At 47.9% G+C, this 19310-nt stretch overlaps 1 protein-coding gene across 1 annotated transcript in view; it reads right to left on the bottom strand.

Moving 5' to 3' along the window:
- XPO1 (exportin 1) overlaps nt 1-19310 on the bottom strand; it is a 543231-nt gene that overhangs the window by 81787 nt on the left and 442134 nt on the right. Inside the window, 1 exon segment of the mRNA XM_030196174.1 lies at nt 10925-11119. Coding sequence (XP_030052034.1) covers nt 10925-11119 — 195 coding nt within the window.

Genomic DNA, 19310 nt, shown 5'->3' with positions numbered 1-19310 from the left:
ACTTAACACCATCACTCCTACTGTCACCCCCTCCATCTGTCATATCCTCAACCTCTCTCTCTCCACTGCAACTGTCCCTGACACCTTCACGCATGCTGTAGTCACACCACTCCTCAAAAATCCATCACTTGACCCTACCTGTCCCTCCAACTACCGCCCCATCTCCCTCCTACCCTTCCTCTCCAAGATACTTGAACGTGCCGTTCAGAGCCGTTGCCTTGATTTTCTATCCTCTCACGCCATCCTCAATCCACTTCAATCCGGCTTTCGCCCCCTACACTCGACGGAAACGGCACTATCTAAAGTCTGCAACGACCTGCTCCTTGCCAAATCCAAAGGTCACTACTCCATCCTTATCCTCCTCGACCTATCCACCGCTTTTGACACTGTCAATCACAACTTACTTCTCGCCACACTGTCCTCACTTGGGTTCCAGGGTTCTGTCCTCTCCTCGTTCTCCTCTTATCTCTCCCACCGTACCTTCAGAGTACATTCTCAGGGTTCTTCCTCCACCCCCATCCCGCTCTTTGTTGGAGTTCCTCAGGGATCTGTCCTTGGACCCCTTCTTTTCTCAATCGACACCTCCTGCATGGGTTCCCTAATCTCCTCCCATGGGTTCCAATATCATCTTTATGCTGATGACACTCAGCTTTATCTCTCCACACCAGAAATCACTGCAGAAACCCAGGCTAAAGTATCGGCCTGCTTAGCCGGCATTGCAACCTGGATGTCCAACCGCCACTTGAAACTGAACATGGCCAAGACCGAGCTTATTGTCTTCCCTCCCAAACCCACTTCTCCTCTCCCTCCACTCTCTATCTCTGTTGATAACACCCTCATCGTCTCATCTGCCCGCAACCTCGGGGTCATCTTTGACTCCTCCCTCTCCTTCTCTGCGCATATCCAGCAGATAGCTAAGACCTGTCGCTTCTTCCTCTATAACATCACCAAAATTCGCCCCTTCCTGTCTGAGCACACCACCCGAACTCTCATCCATTCTCTCATTACCTCTCGCCTTGACTACTGCAACCTACTCCTCACTGGCCTCCCACTTTGCCATCTATCCCCCCTTCAGTCCGTTCAAAATTCTGCTGCACGTCTTATCTTCCGCCTGAACCGGTACACTCATATCACCCCTCTCCTTTAGTCACTTCACTGGCTTCCAATCAGGTACCCGCATACAGTTTAAGTTCTCTCCTTTTACCTACAAATGCACTCGATCTACAGCCCTCTCTACCCTCATCTCCCCTTACATTCCTACCCGTAACCTCTGTTCTCAAGACAAATCCCTCCTGTCAGTACCCTTCTCCACCACCGCCAACTCCAGGCTCCGCCCGTTCTGCCTCGCCTCACCTCATGCCTGGAATAAACTCCCTGAGCCCATACGCCAGGCCCCCTCCCTGCCCATCTTCAAAGCCTTGCTCAAAGCCCACCTCTTCAATGTCGCCTTTGGCACCTCTAACCTCCATTCTATTCAGGAAATCTGAACTGCCCCTACTTGACGTTTCGCCAATTAGATTGTAAGCTCCTTGGAGCAGGGGACTGTGCTTTTTTGTTAATCTGTACAGCGCTGCGTAACCTAGTAGCGCTCTAGAAATGCTTAAGTAGTAGTACTTTCACTGCGCGGGAACATCAATGGGGCTGCCAAATAACAAAACAAAAAAAAACAAGTGGGAGTGAATGAAACAAGAATGGAGGGTATTACAAGTCATCACCTTGCTAGCACCCGTTTCATTTGTTTGAGAAACGGGCCTTTGTTTTTTTACTAGTATAGAAATAAAACAATGCAGCACACAACCCTGTGGAAACACCGGCATGAACAGTCATCAGCGTGATCAAGAAGAATGCTGAACTACCTGAAAAGTACGAGCCTCTAAAAATGAAACCAAGCCAACAGTAATCCCAAACGATCATAGCCATCGCAACAAAAAACCATGATAGACCTTTATCGAATGAAGCGACCACATCTAAGGAAATCAGCAAAAACTGTCACCCCGATTGAAACCATAGATTAATATCATCCAACATAGTAAGCAACAACATTTTAGTACTATGCTGCGTATGAAATTCAAATTGAAAAGGATCCAGTAAAGAATGACAAGCCACAAAATCAGTCAGCTGAAACAATAGGAGTCAGCATTCAAGAAAAAGATCTAAGTGTCATTGTAGACAACGCTGAAATCTTCTGCCCAAGTGTGTGGCGGCAGCCAAAAAAGCAAATAGGATGCTAGAAATGATTAGGAAAGGGATGCAAAATAAGAACAAGAATATTATAAGGGAAAATTAGGTTCTACCTTGGTAATTTTCTTTCCTTTAGTCATAGCAGATGAAGCCATTACGTATGGGTTATGTCCATCAACCAGCAGGGGAGATAGAGAGCACTCAAACTTTCACAGTGCCCTCTTGGCCAGCCAGCTCCACTGCCTCTTCAGTATTTGAAGCTTCCAAAGCAGTATGGCAAACCGAAATGGGAATCACAAGAGCTTTCCTCACAGCGAACGATGGCCCATCACAAGGGCATGAACTCATAAAGGAGGGAATGCACATCCTCCTGGAGGGAATAAACTCATCCTCATTATTGTATAAGTGGAGGGGAACACACGCGCCTCCTGGAGGAAATCACACATCCTCCCAACACACTGGAGGGAATGAACTCATCCTCCTATTTATAGAACTGGAGGGGAACACACGCGTCTCCTGGAGAGAATCAACACATTCTCCAAAAAAAAAAAAAAACATGCTGGAGGGAATGAACACATCCTCCTAAATTTAAACTGAACATGAATCCTGAAGATTGTTTTCCAACTTTCTCCCAAGGAAGGAACTTCAGGAAATTAGAACAGAACCTGAAAAACAGATTCACAGCATACAGACAATCATACAGGGAGGGCTCATGGCTTCATCTGCTATGACTAAAGGAAAGAAAATTACCAAGGTAAGAACCTAATTTTCCCTTCCTTGTCATCAAGCAGATGAAGCCATTACGTATGGGATGTAACAAAGCAATCCCTAGATAGGGTGGGAACAAGCCACACCACGCGCTAGCACTTGTGCACCAAAACGCGCATCCCTCCTGGCAGCCACATCCAGCCTGTAATGTCGGGCAAAGGAGAGCTTAGAAGCCCATGTTGCTGCACTGCATATCTCTTGAAGAGAGAGTGCTCCAGTTTCAGTCCAAGAGGAAGAAATCGCTCTAGTAGAATGTGCCTTAAAGGCTACAGGCAGAACCCTGCCGGCCAGCAGATAAGCTGAAAAGATAGTTTCTTTGAGCCAGCGGGCAATAGTGGCTTTAGACGCTGGAGACCCTCTGTGAGAACCGGATAGCAAAACAAACAGATGATCAGAAGTCCTGAAAGAGTTAGTAACTCGCAGATACTGCAGCAGAGTCCTGCGCACATCCAAAAGGTGCAGCTGCCCAAAAGATTCTGGAAACTCTTCCTCTGAAAAAGAGGGCAAGAAAATAGGCTGGTTTAAGTGAAAGGCTGAAACCACCTTAGGCATAAAGGAAGGCACGGTCCGAACCGTGACTCCGGACTCTGAAAATTGCAGAAATGGGTCTCTACAGGACAGCGCCTGGAGCTCTGACACCCGTCTCGCCGAGGTAATGGCCACCAGAAAAACGGCCTTCAGTGTCAAGTCTTTCTCCGATGCTCGCCGAAGCGGCTCAAAAGGAGATGCCTGCAGGGTTTTCAAAACTAGCCCCAGGTTCCAAGCTGGACAGGGTGCTCACACTGGAGGCCGGAGCCAAAGCACCCCTCTAAGAAACTGTGCCACATCTGGGTGAGCAGCCAAAGACACGCCTTCCACCTTACCAAGAAGGGAGGCCAACGCTGCCACCTGCACCCGCAGGGAATTATAGGCCAAGCCTTTTTGTACACCTTCCTGCAAAACGTCCAGAATCGGCGAGACAGGAGCCCGCATTGGAACAATGGCTCTGGAAGCACACCAAGACTCAAACAGGCACCAAATCCTGGCATAAGCCACGGAAGTGGACCGCTTGCGGGCTTGCAGGAGAGTGGAAATAACTTTATTGGAATAACCTTTATCCCTCAATTGCGCCCTCTCAATAGCCATGCCGTAAGACCAAAGCGGCCGGCGTCCTCCATGGCTACCGGTCCCTGAGTCAACAGGTTCGGTACCAGAGGTAACGGCAGAGGAGCCTCCAGGAGCATCTGTCGGAGGTCTGCATACCAAGATCTCCTTGGCCAATCTGGGGCGATGAGGACCACTTCTCCTGGGTGCAGCCGAATCCGCAAGAGCAGGCGCCCTATCAAGGGCCATGGGGGAAACACATAAAGTAGACCCGGAGGCCAGGGTTGAGCCAAGGCATCCAACCCCGCCAAGCGAGGATCTCTCCGTCTGCTGAAGAAGCACGGGACTTTGGTATTGGCACTTGTCGCCATTAGATCCATCACGGGCTTGCCCCATTTGGCACAGATCTGCAGGAAAACTTCGTCTGCCAGATTCCATTCTGCTGGATCGATCTGATGCCTGCTCAGATAATCGGCCTGCACATTGCTCTGACCTGCAATATGAGCTGCCGACAGACACTGAAGATGCAGCTCGGCCCAGTGGCAAATCAGTTCGGCCTGCGTGGCTAGTGCTCTGCACCTTGTTCCGCCTTGTCGATTTATATAGGCCACCATTGTCGTGTTGTCCGACATCACTCTGACAGCCAATCCTTCCAGGGTCACTTGAAAGGCCAGAAGCGCCTGAAACACCGCTTTCAACTCTAGGCGGTTGATGGACCACTCCGACTCCTCGGGTGTCCATAGACCCTGGGCATGCTTCCCCTTGCAGTGTGCGCCCCAGCCCTTCAGGCTGGCATCTGTTACCACTAGGCACCAAACGGGGAGCGTCAGCGGCATTCCTCGCCGCAGCATGCTGTCCGAGAGCCACCACTCCATGCTGAGACGGGCCGCAGGGAGCCAAGTAAGTCTGCATTGGTAATCCTGAGAAATAGGAGACCATCTCCGGAGTAGGGAATACTGTAGAGGTCTCAGGTGCGCTCTCGCCCATGGTACCATTTCCATCGTGGCTGTCATCGATCCCAGCAGCTGGACAATGTCCCAAGCTCGCGGGCGGAGCATCCTCAGGAGCAGACGGACCTGATTCTGAAGCTTGCACCGCCTTGGCTCGGGTAGGAACACATAGACCGAGACTGTGTCGAATCTGGCCCCCAAAAACTCTAGAGATTGTGAAGGGGACAGGTGACTTTTGGCCATATTGACGACCCAGCCTAGAGATTGCAGTACTGAGACCACTCTGGCTGTAGCTTGTAAGCTCTCTGTTGCAGAGTCTGCTCTGATGAGCCAGTCGTCTAGGTATGGGTGAACCCTGATACCTTCTCGCCTGAGAAAAGCAGCTACTACCACCATTACCTTCGAAAAGGTTCGGGGAGCTGTGGCGAGGCCAAAAGGCAAGGCCTGAACTGGAAATGTTTTCCCAACACCGCAAACCTCAGAAACTTCTGGTGCGGGGGCCAAATCGGTATGTGCAAGTAAGCTTCTTTCAGGTCTAGAGACGTGAGAAACTCTCCTGGCTGAACCGCCGCAATGACGGAGCGCAGGGATTCCATGTGGAAATGCCGCAGTCTCAGGGACTTGTTCAAAGCAGTATTTTAAGTCCAGAATAGGGCGAAAGGACCCACCTTTTCGCGGCACCACAAAGTAGATGGCGTATCGGCCGCAGCCTTGCTCGGCGGGAGGCACCGGGGTCACTGCCCCTAACTGAATCAGACCTTGTAAAGTCTCCTCCACCGCCGCCCGTTTGACGGCAGAACCGCATCGGGACTCCACAAACACGTCTCTTACTAGGGCGTTGAATTCTATTCTGTATCCATCTCTGATCAGGTCCAGAACCCACTGATCTGAGGAAATCTTGGCCCACTCCTCGACAAAGAGGGAAAGCCGTCCTCTGATGACAGGCATCGAGGAGAGGGCCGGCGCACCATCATTGAGAGGGTCGCCCCTGAACTCCTGGTCTTGAGCCACCGGCTGCGGAACGCTTGTCCGAGCGAAAGGAGTTCCTCTGCTGACCACGGGCACGTGAAGTGAACCTAGCAGAACGCCCCGGGCGGTACCTTCTAGCTTCACGGAAGCGAGGTCTGTACGAGGAGTGGACTGCCTGGCCCTTAGAGGAAGGCCTCTGCCTATCTTCGGGCAAGCGCTGGGGTTTTGGATCACCCAGGCCTTTCACAATTTTCTCCAACTCCTCACCAAACAGGAGAAGTCCTTGAAAAGGCAACTTCACCAACCTTTGCTTAGAGGCCATGTCCGCTGCCCAGTGTCGTAGCCACAGACGACGGCGAGCCGCCACTGCTACTGCCATTTGTTTAGCCGAAGCTCTGACAAGATCATAAAGGGCATCAGCCAGAAAGGACAAGGCCACCTCCATCCGCGGAGCCACATCCAAGAAGGGCTCCGCTCCATCTCCGGGCTGAGCCACTGCCTGTTGCAGCCAAGCTAGGCAGGCTCTCACAGCATTACAGCTGCATTACAGTGAGACCTGCAATTTCAAAGGACCGTTTCAACGCTGTTTCCAGCCTACGGTCTTGAACATCCTTCAGGGCAACACCTCCTTCAACAGTGAGGGTAGTTCTCTTTGTCACCGCAGTGACTAGGGCATCCACTGTAGGCATTTGAAAACGAGCCATATGTCCCTCACGCAGAGGGTATAACTGCCTCATAGCCCTGGAAACTCTCAAAGGTCCCTCGGGGTCAGCCCACTGAGCCGAAACAAGCTCTAGGATGGAGTCATGCAAAGGGAAGGCCCGAGCAGCTTTCTTGGTACTAGCCATCCTGGGATTACCCGAGGAGGCCATGCCACTGTCAGGATCTTCAATCGAGAGGGCCTGCAGGGTATCTGAAATAAGCGCTGGCAGCTCATCACGGTGGAAAATCCTCACCTGACTCTGGTTCCTCAGACCAAGAACGTCTGTCAGAGTTCTCCGAATCCTCACACCCCGACCACGGGGGGGAAAAGGTGCACCACAATCTGAAGGGGAATTAACCCTTCTGCGCTTATCTTTAGGCCAAGCATCCGGGAAAAAAGCCTCACTGGGCAGTCCCAGGCCAGAATCCATCGGGGGGGGGGGGGGGGGCAATCAGAGGAGCCTCAGGCGACCCTTGAGGAAGGGCTCTTTTCATCATGTATGCTTTATGCAGCAAAGGCACAAAATCCGGGGAGAAAATCTCACCCTGGGCACCCAAATCCTGTCCGGTGCTAGCCACTCCTGAAATAACCTCATCTCGAGGTGCCCCACCCGGCTCAGGTCTCTCCGTGTCCACGGAGGCCGCGCCATGCGGTGTAAGCAAAATGGCGCCCACTGCCAGCTCAGAGCGGGAAGAAACATCGCTCGCCAAGCTCGGGCCGGCTCCTACGTCAATACAGCACGATTTACAGAGCCCTGCTGCTGATTTGCGCTTGCCACAAGTGGAACAGCGCTTTACATTGTCCGCAGCCATCGCCGAAAAACGGCGGTAAAATCCAAAATGGCGGTTTTGCGCCAAAATCGCCCCGATCGCGGGCCCACCCCGGAGGAGTTGGAAAACACTCTTACCTCAAAGGATCTAGTGTACAACTACGATCCTGCTGAAAATCAGGTCAAAAACCTCTGTTCCAGCGTCTCTGCGTTTAAAAACGCGACGCGGCTTTTTTTTTTTTAAGCTGTGAGGAAAGCAGAGGTATTGAAAACTCCGGAGGCTCAGATGAGTGGGAAAGGCAGGGAAAGGGCGAACCTATATGCCTGCATCCACTGTTGGTGGGTAAGGACAGGGAAAGCAAGGCAGTATGTCCACATCCACAGAGGTATGGGTAAGGCAGGGAAAGGGTTAACCTATGTGCCTTTAAAGTGAAGCTGCTATAGCCTCCAACACCCCGGTTAACAACTGGCAAGCCAGGAACCACCTCCCGGCAGATTTTTCTGGAGCTCGAACAAGCTGCAGCCACCCTGCTAAGGGAGATAGAGAATACTGAAGAGGCAGTGGAGCTGGCTGGCCAAGAGGGCACTGTGAAAGTTTGAGTGCTCTCTATCTCCCCTGCTGGTTGATGGACATAACCCATACGTAATGGCTTCATCTGCTTGATGACAAGGAATGCCTCTGTATTGCTCCATGGTGTGACCTCACCTTGAGTACTACGTTCAATTCTGGTTGCCGTTATCTCAAGAAAGGTATAGTGGAATTAGAAAAGGTTCAAAGAAGAGCAACCAAAGGGGATGGAACTCCTTCCATATAAGGAAAGGCTAGGGCTCTTCAGCTTGGAAAAGAGATGGCTGAGGGGGGATATGATTGAGGTCTACAAAATCCTGAGTGGTGTAGAAGGGGTAAAAGTGAATTGATCTTCCACTCTTTCAAAAAGTACAAAAACCAGGGGCCACACAAAATTACATGGAAATACTTTTAAAAAATAGAAGGAAATATTTTTTCACTCAAAGTATAGTTCAGTTCTGGAAATTGTTGTCAGAGGATAACAGCAGTTAGCGTATCTGGGTTTAAAAAAAGGTTTGGCCAAGTTCCCGGAGGAAAAGTCCATAGTCTGTTATTGAGCTGGATATGGGGGAAGACACTGCTTGCCCCGGCATTGGTAGCATGGAATGTTGCTATTAACTGGGTTTCTGCCAGGTACTTGTCACCTGGATTGGCCACTGTTGGAAGCAGGATAATGGGCTAGATGGACCATTGGTTTGACCCAGTATGGTCATTCTTAATCCCAACACAGTACTTGAGAAAACCTTTTTGCAGATAGCATCTTAAGTATAAAGTCCTTTTCTGATGTGTGAGGGGGCTTATAGAACACTGTCCCTCACTCTTAAGAGCCCCTCAAATAGCCTGAGCCACCTTACGATCACTGGTCCTGCTCAGGGAGCTAGAGAGCCAAGAGGGGTGGAGTTAGAACCAGGAAGTATAAAAGTCAGGGTCAGACTGAGGTTAAGGAGGACCAGGAAAGGAAGAACGGCAGTCCCAGCACATGTTGCTAAAACTTATGTCTGCTGATCGTGGCCTGGCTGAGATAAGCCACTTTTGCGTTTCCTGATTTAAGACAAGCCAGCCCTGGAACTTAGCGAAGAACCATGGAAGAAATTACAGGCTGTGTTTGGGGCGTGGCGGCTCCACCAGCCACAGTGTTTTGGGCCTGCCAGACTATATTTACTGAACTATAGAGACGTTTCACCTTATGTTCTTGGCCCTGTGACGTTAACAGGCCTCAGGATTCAGTTAATAAAACACTTGTTTTTTTGTTTATATACCATTGTCTGGCTGTGTTACCTCACTGATCCACCCTCAACTCTCAGATGGAATGTATGAATCTGGTCTAAACAGCTTTTTAAAAAAAGTTGCCACAGAAACTACTGAATGAGGAGAAAGCTGGAGATGGTAATGATCAGGCACAGACAGGATCTTATTTTGAAACTGGGTGACCTTAAAAAAACAAACTAAAACTGGCAACTGAAGGCACAGAAGAATCCAAAGCATGTAAAGCTATAATCTCTTTGGATAAACTACAAAATTAAGGATAGACTGAAAATATTTAGTGTTTGGTACTTCAATGGAACAAAGATCTAAAGTTTTGGATATTTTTTGGAAAAACTCCGGGTATGAATATTCATCTGTATGCTTCCCAGGAGCAAATGAAACCTGACATCCTGGGGACATTTGTGGTGACCTATGAGTATTCCCAAGGTCCCAGCTATTGTAACATTGATGACTTAGTGGAGTATTTGGGTGTTCCTGGGAAAGGGGAGAAGGGGAAAGATAGGGACAGCAAATTTTTCTGGTGGATTATAGGACTAAGATGAGATGGAGGTGACTGCAGGAATTATGAAGTAAGTTGAATAGCTGGAATAATGTTAGTTGCGGAAATCACCGCCCCTGTGGTATGGCAGCTATATCACAGACAAATTTTGAGAGTAAATGGGTTAAAGCTGACTGGTCTGATGATGGGGCACAGATAGAGTGGAAGGATTAGGTGAAAGTGAAAACAACACTGAACACACTTCCCATCTCCTTACCTATTTGGGAGGATGTGGAGAACCAGCAGGAGCGTTAAGTGCTTTTTCAATACCTGAGAAGCAGAACTGGATTGAGCTGTATTTAGCTCCTTGGAGCCAAGGGCTGTGATATAACCCTCGATTCTTTATGAGAAGTGTGTTTATGCTTCTTTTTCCTTTTATGAGAAGGCTCAGCTGTAGTTTTGTCCTTTGCAGATATAGCAGATGAAGGAGACCTTGCTACAACAGATTGGGGTTGGCGTGGTGCTATGGTCACAAGTGCTTGGCACAAACTTCAGTACGGGTAGAAACCCCTGTGAGACAAAACTGGGCCCAGATGACAGAACTTTTATGTTGCTTCAGCTTTGCTGACATTTGTGACAGCACAGAAATAAAAGTGAAGTAACAGTCAAATTTAGTCATGGTCTGAGGGAGTATTTTCAAACTGTTCTACAGGGGGAAAGAGGAGAGCTGTGTCTAATCTTGGCACGGATAAAGTAGACAGAGCTGATAGGTTGTTCAGGTCAATATGTGAATCCTTGCACAGGTGCATGAAAAAACAAACAAAAAAAAAAACACCCAACCACATCCCATACAAAAACCGTGATCAACTTTCAGCTGAAGAGTGCTCCAGGCACCTTGGCAGTGTCAAGTGACATCACCAGAAAGTGAGCCTGCATTGTCTTGCTTGTCTACAGAGAGTACATCTATTCTGTGATTAGTTTTGAAGAGCTATTCTCCTTTCAACCGGACAAAAGTCTTGATGAAAAAAGCAAAACTCTGAAACGCTAGTTACATATCTATTAGATTAGTCCAATGAAAAGGTATCCAGTACAGTTTGCTGACCTCTTTCTTTGTGTGCAAGTGGAATCTGGCAACCACCGTACCTTTATTCATATTGTAAATACTGAAGCTATAAGTATGTATATTTACCTTGTTTATCATATTTAATGTGCACTCAAAAACAGCATCAAATATCTGAGGTATTTCAGCTGTAATATGTCCTCCCAATTTGTTAACGATGGTAGCCATTGTACTAAGAACTTCTGGTTCCCTTGCAGCAGGTACATTTCTCTGGTAATCAATAAGAACAGCATCCAGAAGAGGAGGAACAAAGTTTTCAGCCACCTGTTGATAAAGAGAAGATGAGAAGGACATGAAAGGACATGTTAAAATCAAAGTTTTTGGTTTTGTTTTGTAAAGGAAAACAAAATCATATCTATTCTAACAATGTTTTTCATCAATCACTTTAATAGTGCAAAGACACGGTTATTTTTAGGAGAATGGGCAGTCTTGATATATGATATACTGCTACATTAAATATGAGTAGATGGAGTCACGTGATGCTAGGCGAGGGATAGGACGCCGCAGGAGTGAGCTCTCAGGCCCCGATATAACATCAACACCCTGGCAGCTTAAATCGGCGAGCTAACAACCCGCATGAAGTGCAAACATCAACGGAACATTACCGAAGAGAGATTTGAGAAGATCTGCCGAAAAATTTCAACAGCATGGCATCCAAATCGCTGTGGAAAGATGGAGCGCAAGGGCGAGCTGGAGATGGCAAGATGGTGGACTCCGGCCTCTCGGGAGAAACAGTAAGCTCCGCCAGGGCGGCCGAAATAGCGGTGGAGGTCTCGCAACTGCTGGAGTCATCGGTAGACTTAAAATTGCAGAAGATCTCCGAAAAACTTGATAATATGGATGGCAAACTAGAAGGACTGAAAACTGACATGGCGGGATTTCAGCAAAGACTCTCAGAACTAGAAGATCGGAGTGCACAGCAGGAGGGCCGAAATAAAGACTGGCAGAAGAGGATCACCCAACTAGAACTGAAATTGGAAGATCTGGAGAATAGAACAAGAAGGAACAATCTCAGGCTAGTGGGGATCCTGGAATCTGTAAGAGAAGTGGATTTGCGTGAGGTCTTAAGAGTCTTGGCTGCCAAAGGTCTTAAAAGTGAAAGCCCTGGAGAACACCTTAAGAATAGAGTGTGCACACCGCCTAGGGCAGTCAAGGTCGGAAGCACAGCGTCCCCGAGTTGTTATTTGTAAAATCTTAAATTACACTCACTAGCAGGAGATCTTGAGAGCCTGGCGATCTCTGGGGACAGTATGCTATGAAGAGCAGAGGGTGCTGTGCTTCCAGGATTTTTCGGCTGCTGTGGCAGCGCAACGCAAGCAGTTCGTGGGCTCCTGTACAGAGCTTCAGAAATAAAGAGTTCGCTTTGCCTTGTTGTACCCGGCACGCCTGAGGGTTCACTATGATGACCAGACACGATTTTTCAGTACCCCCGCGGAGGCGATGCAGTTCGCCCAGCAGATCAAAGGAGGCATGGAGCAGCAGGCTGAGGATGCAGCGCGCTGACAGGTGCGGAGATACCCTCGCAGGAGACGTGGATGGCGGGGATTAGATGGAGCTGATGCAGGAGTAATGGACCCAATTTGATAGCGTGGGAGCAGAGACTGGAGAATGCTGTTTAGTAAGACTTTAAAAGTACTGAAACAGAGACCCAAGACTGGGGAGTTAAAGTTGGGCAAGTGTTCTTACAGTATCAAAGTTTAGTTATTTGAGCAAAGAAAGTGGTTTCGGAGTGAATTTTTGGCTTTGGAGGGATCATATTAGTCTGAATGTGGGAGCAGGGTGTTAAGTAATATACGGAGACATGTTGAAACGGGTTGTATGTGTTAATTTACAGTTGTGGCTGGAAGGGGGGGGGCAGGGCGGGAACGTGACAAGTTCTCGGATGAGAACATTATGTGGTGGATTGTGGAGAGGGAGGGGAGGGAGGAGCTTTGGGGTCTTCTGGGTATGTTTTTGGTGTTTCTTATATTATTTGTTTGCTGGCTTTGCGCACTGGAAAGGGGCAGTGGAGGACACAGCGGTTAAGAGGGGAGGTATCTAAGGGCTGGGAGGTACGCTCTCCAAATAGTAGAAAGATGATCAAACTGAGTTATGGGCTAATTTGGAGTGCTGGAGCAGGTTAAGCTGCTGTCGTGGAATGTGTGTGTGTGTGTGTGTGTGGGGGGGGGGGGGGGTCTCATCGCCCGTAAGGCGAAAAAAAAAAATCTTACAGGCTTTGCAGCGTCATGCGGTGGACATTGTGTTCCTTCAAGAAACACACCTGACCTCAATAGAACATAATAAATTCCGGCAGGGTTGGGTGGAAACAGTGGTCGGCGTCCCAGCCCACAATAAGAAGGCAGGTGTGTTAATTTTGTTCCGGAAGGGGTTACAGCTGGCCATAACGTCGGTTAAGAGGAGTGCAATGGGTAGATATGTATTGGTAGAAGTAGAGTTAGGGGGATGTCTTACATTGTCTGTAATATATATGCGCCTAATGTATATGATAAGAAATTTCACAAAGAGATTGTGGCAATGCTAACGCCATACCAGAGGGGGAATGTGGGGCTAGGGGGCGATTTTAGCATGGTGTTTGACCCACTGGTGGATAAGACAAGTCAGGGGGGTTTGGGCCTTAGACCCTTCTTAAGGGGACTGCCGTTTTTGTGCACTAGAATTGGTAGATGTGTGGAGAGTGTTACATCCGGGGTGCAGAGATTATACATATTTGTCTCGGGCCCACTCCTCCCTATCCCAAAATTGATTACATATTTGTTTCACAACCCCTTTTTTCTAAAACCATGGAGGCAGAGATCGGACCAAGTGAAATATCGGACCACTCCCCCATATGGGTGACACTGGAGTTGGTAGGAGATAGGAGAGGACGTGGGGGGGGGGGGGGGGGGGGGGTGGACATTTCCATTTGAGCTCTATCAAGATACGAAATTCCAGGAAATTTCACAGGAAAAGTGGAGGGACTATGAGTATCATAACAGAGGGCATATAGAACAGCATGGGTTTTATTGGGAAACAGCAAAGGCAGTCCTGAGAGGGGAGATTATTGCATATAGGGCATGGAAGAGGAAACGGAGGGATAAGGAGATATTGCGTTTAGAAAGGGAGGTGCGAGTGCACGGGATGAAATATGGGGCTGCCCAGACAGAAGATCAGAAACTAACATACTTGGCAGCCCAGAGGGAAATGAACGAACTCTTGCAGGAGAGGGCACAGAAATCTATTCTGTATTAAAAAAATCAGCTGTTTATGTATGGGAATAAGGCAGGGACTTTGCTAGGCTGATTAGCTAAGGGGAAAAGAGGTGCAGCCAGGATTCTGCAAGTGAAGAGTCAAGAGGGCAAAATGCTCAGACTCGAACAAGACATAGTAGAAAGTTTTAGGCATTTCTATGCAGGACTGTACAAGGAATACACGGATATAATACCTGATAGCGCATTGTTTTTGGACAACATTGACCTCCCAATGCTGTCGGAGTCACAGAAACAATACCTTAATGCCCCCATTGGGGAGGGGGGGTTAATTTTAGCGTTACAACAGAGTGATATTCACAAGGCACCGGGGCCCGATGGGTATAGCATGGCCTTTTATAAACTGCTACAAGAACAGATGACCCCGCCTTTACTAAATCTCTTTAATTCCATGACGGCCTCTGGGTTGGTTCCAGACACTAAGTATGGCAAAAATGATAGTGTTGCTGAAACCGGGCAAAGACCCGGAGGAAATGGGCTGTATAGACCAATATCACTATTAAATTGTGATGTTAAACTCTACGCAAAAATCTTGGCAAACCGGTTGGCCTGGGCGCTCCCAGATTTGGTAGCATCTCCGCAAGTGGGGTTTGTAAAGGGCAGATCAGTGGTAAGCAATGTGAGAGCTCTGATTGCTTCATTAGAGCAAGTGGAGGAGCAAGGACAGCCTTCTCTGCTAGTAAATTTCGATGCAGAGAAGGCCTTCGACCGAGTGGTATGGCAGTTTATGTTTGCAGTCCTGCAGAAAGTAGGTATAGAGGGCTTTTTTAGGAAGGCGGTAGGAGCTCTTTAACTCAACCCCTCAAGCGTTCATGTGGATTAATGGGGAACGGTCGCCGGCATTCTCTATTAGGAGAGGAGTGAGACAGGGGTGCCCTCTCTCTCCCAATTACTGTTTGTTCTGACGTTGGATCCCCTGATTAGAGAGATTGTCTCACACCCGGAAATTGCTGGAGTAGAATGGGGGACAGTCGGCTTTAAGATATCCGCATTTGCAGATGATATCTTGGTACATCTCACTGACCCCAGGAGGTCCCCAGCTGCCCTGCTAGAATTGTTCAGGGAATATGGGGACTTTGCTGGATTCCAGATCAATTTCTCAAAATCCTTGGCATTAACAGCTACAGAAAAGTGCAGGGGGAGTGGGGGGGAGGGGTTCCCATTAAAGTGGGCTAAGGAAAGTTTGACATACTTAGGGGTGCAGGTGGCCATGAAAACAGCAGCTTTTTATAATCTTAATTTTACCAGGTTGTTGGATAACATGCGGCATAGGATGCAAAAATGGGCAGTATTACCGCTTTCGTTACATGGGAGGATCCAGCTATTCCGCATGGCAGAATTCCCCAGGTGGCTGTATATCTTACAAGTTTTACCGCTACGTTTAAGAAATAAAGACCTTAAGCAATTCCATAAGCATTTACGACAGTTTGTCTGGGGGGGGGGGGGGGGGGGGAGCCCAAATTACCATTGGAATTGTTACTTGGTTCTTGGAGAGTGGGGGGGTATAGGTATCCCAGATATTAAAAAATACAATCAGGCATGTTTGTTACAACACTTGGGAGATTGGCTGCTAGACAAACAGGATTTTACCCCAAGGAGGCTGGAACAGGCCTTTTTCGCGCCGTTTTATTTGCACTATCTACTTCATGGCCCGCGGAGTTCGGTGCCGAATACATTTAAGGGCAGTTTATTATTAGGACCCATGCGGGCGGTTTGGATGGATTTAAATAGATACTGGGGATTAGCAGCGGATACATTCGACGTTTTGCCACTGCAAGGTAATCCTGCATTTTCACCTGGTTCAGATAATAAGGTGTTTCAAAGGTGGGCATCTGTGGGTATAACAAGACTGGAACATGAATTGGGGATTAGAGGAGGCCTGCTACGTTTGGGGGCACTGGGGGTACGTATAGATGCCAGCCATGAGTTTGCGTATCAGCAACTAGCTCATTATATTCGGTCCCTAAACATGGAACAGTTGAATAGTGGACATGGGAGGAAAGCAAGGGAATTTTTTAAGGAGTTCCCAGGGACACAGCTCTCAATATCGAGTTTGCACAAGCAATTGTGGGTTTTGGGGCCCCAGAAAAATACAGCAGCAATTACAGCCTGTTGGGCACGGGACATGCAAAGACCCAGTTCGACTTTAGATTATACAAAGCTGGTGTCCCGTATACCTGGGATCTCTGTGCATGCGAATCTGCGGGAATGTCAATTTCGTATTCTGCACAAAGCTTACATGACCAAACCACAGGTGTTCAAGATGGGAGGGGTGCCAGACCCTTTATGTTCCAAGTGCCAGCAGCGGGAAGGCACACTTTATCATTGTCTCTGGGAGTGCCCGGGTACACAAAGGTATTGGTATTTGATCATAAAGTACTTGGAAGGCTTAGTAAAATCTCGAATTAGCTGCACTCCTCTGGGGATTATATTAGATAAATATGAGCTTTTTATTCTCCAGCGGGGAGGCTCGCGACAGTTGATTCGTAAGGCCTGCTTGATGGGAAAGAAAGTGATCATGAATGGGTGGCTGAATGTGGAACCACCAGATTTTTGGCATTGGAGGAATAGATTTCATGACCTAGTACTGCATGAACGCCGGGTGGTGGGACCCTCTTCGAAGAAAAGAACAAGTTTTTTGGAGGTCTGGGGGCCATACATCCAGTCCCTGTCTTCACGTGCGTGAAGTTTAGTATTAAATGGTTATAACATTATATATATATATATATTTTTTTTTTTTCTCTCCTTCTTCTCATTTCACAAATGGGTTAAGCTACCGAAGAGTTGGTACGGGGGCCTAAGTGGGTGCCTCGTGGCTCTAGCATAGGGCTCAATAGGAGAATGGGAGGTGATAAGACAAAACCCTTTCATTCGACTAAGATCTCTCACACGGGTCCTCTAGCTGTCGATATTATGGCAGGGGATTGCTGGCCCCATGGTGTATAATCTATAGGAATGAATGGACGGCTGGGAGAGATTGGCTATACAATTCTAACCTGTGCATTCTTTGAGATTTTTAATGCAAAGGGAGGGGGGGGGGGGGGGGGGGAAGGTTCACAATGGGTGTGGGACAATGGGTGTGGAGGAGTGGCCTAGTTGTTAGGGTGGTGGACTTTGGTCCTGGGGAACTGAGGAACTGAGTTCGATTCCCGGCACAGGCAGCTCCTTGTGACTCTGGGCAAGTCACTTAACCCTCCATTGCCCGCCGCATTACTACTACTACTACTAACTAGCATTTCTAAAGCGCTACTAGGGTTACGCAGCGCTGTACAATTTAAACATAGAAGGACAGTCCCTGCTCAAAAGAGCTTACAATCTAAAAGACAAGAGAACAATCTAAAGACAAATGAACAATCTAGAGGACGAGTGAACAGTTAATCTGATAGGGTGGATAGATTGGGGTATTTTATATATCTCGAGCGGTTAGGCGCCGAAGGCAGCATTGAAGAGGTGAGTTTTAAGCAGAGATTTGAAGATGGGTAGGGAGGGGGCATGGCGTATGGGTAAAGGAAGATTGTTCCAGGCATGGGGTGAGGCAAGGCAGAATGAGCGGAGCCTGGAGTTGGCAGTGGTGGAGAAGGGTACAGAGAGAATGGCTTTGTCCTGTGAGCGGAGGTTACGGGCGGGAACATAGGGGGAGATGAGGGTGGAGAGGTAGTGAGGAGCCGCAGACTGAGTGCATTTGTAGGTAAGGAGGAGGAGCTTGAATTGTATGCGATAACTGATCGGAAGCCAATGAAGTGATTTGAGGAGAGGGGTGATATGAGTATATCGGTTTTGGCGGAATATAAGACGTGCAGCAGCGTTCTGAACTGATTGAAGGGGGGATAGATGGCTGAGTGGGAGGCCGGTGAGCAGTAAGTTGCAGTAATCAAGGCGAGAGGTAATGAGAGCGTGGACGAGAGTTCTGGTGGTGTGCTCAGAGAGGAAAGGGCGAATTTTGCTGATGTTGAAGAGGAAGAAGCGACAGGTCTTGGCAGTCTGTTGGATATGTGCAGAGAAGGAGAGGGAGGAGTCGAAGATGACTCCGAGGTTGCGGGCAGATGGGACAGGGAGGATGAGGGTGTTATCAACAGAGATAGAGAGTGGAGGAAGAGGAGAAGTGGGTTTAGGAGGAAAGACGAGGAGCTCGGTCTTGGACATGTTCAGCTTCAGGTGGCGGTTGGACATCCATGCCGCAATGTCGGATAAACAGGCCGATACCTTGGCCTGGGTCTCCGCGGTGATGTCAGGTGTGGAGAGGTATAGCTGGGTGTCATCAGCATAAAGATGATACTGAAAACCATGAGACGAGATCAGCGAGCCCAGGGAAGAGGTGTAGATTGAGATTGAGCCTGCCATAAGTGGGAAAGCGCGGGGTACAAATGTAACATAAAATAAAATAAAATGCGGAACATGTTTAGCAATATATGTTTAGAATGGGGATGGATATGTTGAGGGTTGGGGGGGGGGGGGGGGGGGGAATAAAAACACAAAATCTTTTTGTTGTAGAATTATATTTGTGGGTGTGAACTCATCCTGTGCACATATTGGTTACTTCCAAATGGTATAAGCTGTTTGCACTGTGTTATCTTGATCTTAATAAAAATTGTTGAAACACAAATATGAGTAGATGAGGGCCAGTTTCTGAAATGGTAAGGCTAGATGTTGTCTCTACTTTGTAGTGTGGTGTTAGCTGGGTGACTGTTGAAACCTCTGCACCGAGCTAATGGATTTGTATTTTTGAGTTTTATTTTGTTGTGTGATTTTGTTTTTATTAATTGTGCCAGGCAATACATGTACTGGGGGAATATATAAGAAATGAAATTTTTTGCGTCTATAAGCAAAAAAGGTTTTCTTTTCTCTTATCAGCTTCACACAAATGTACTAAAGTCATATGTCAACTATACACAATATTAATTTCCCATAAGCTCTATGTCACAACAGGATTCATAGTATGGATACCACACTCATAAACCTGATATAAGACATACAACACAAGGAATGATCAAAAGTACTTCTCATACATTACTTACATTTATAGGACTTTAACAACTAAACCCTATATTCCCCCATCCTTTTCTCTGCCAAATCATTTGCTTCTGACATTGGTTGACTTAGTTTTGTCTTAATACATGTTGCATTTTTTTTAACATGATTTAAATGTTAAAGAAAAACACTTGTATGAATACATCTAGTGAAGTGGAGGAGCAGCCTAATGGTTAGTGTAG

Source organism: Microcaecilia unicolor, chromosome 3, assembly GCF_901765095.1.
Source record: "Microcaecilia unicolor chromosome 3, aMicUni1.1, whole genome shotgun sequence".
In the NCBI taxonomy this organism is placed as follows: Eukaryota; Metazoa; Chordata; class Amphibia; order Gymnophiona; family Siphonopidae; genus Microcaecilia; species Microcaecilia unicolor.
Note: the sequence above shows the minus strand (reverse complement) of the source record. Positions and strands in the feature narration are given on the sequence as shown.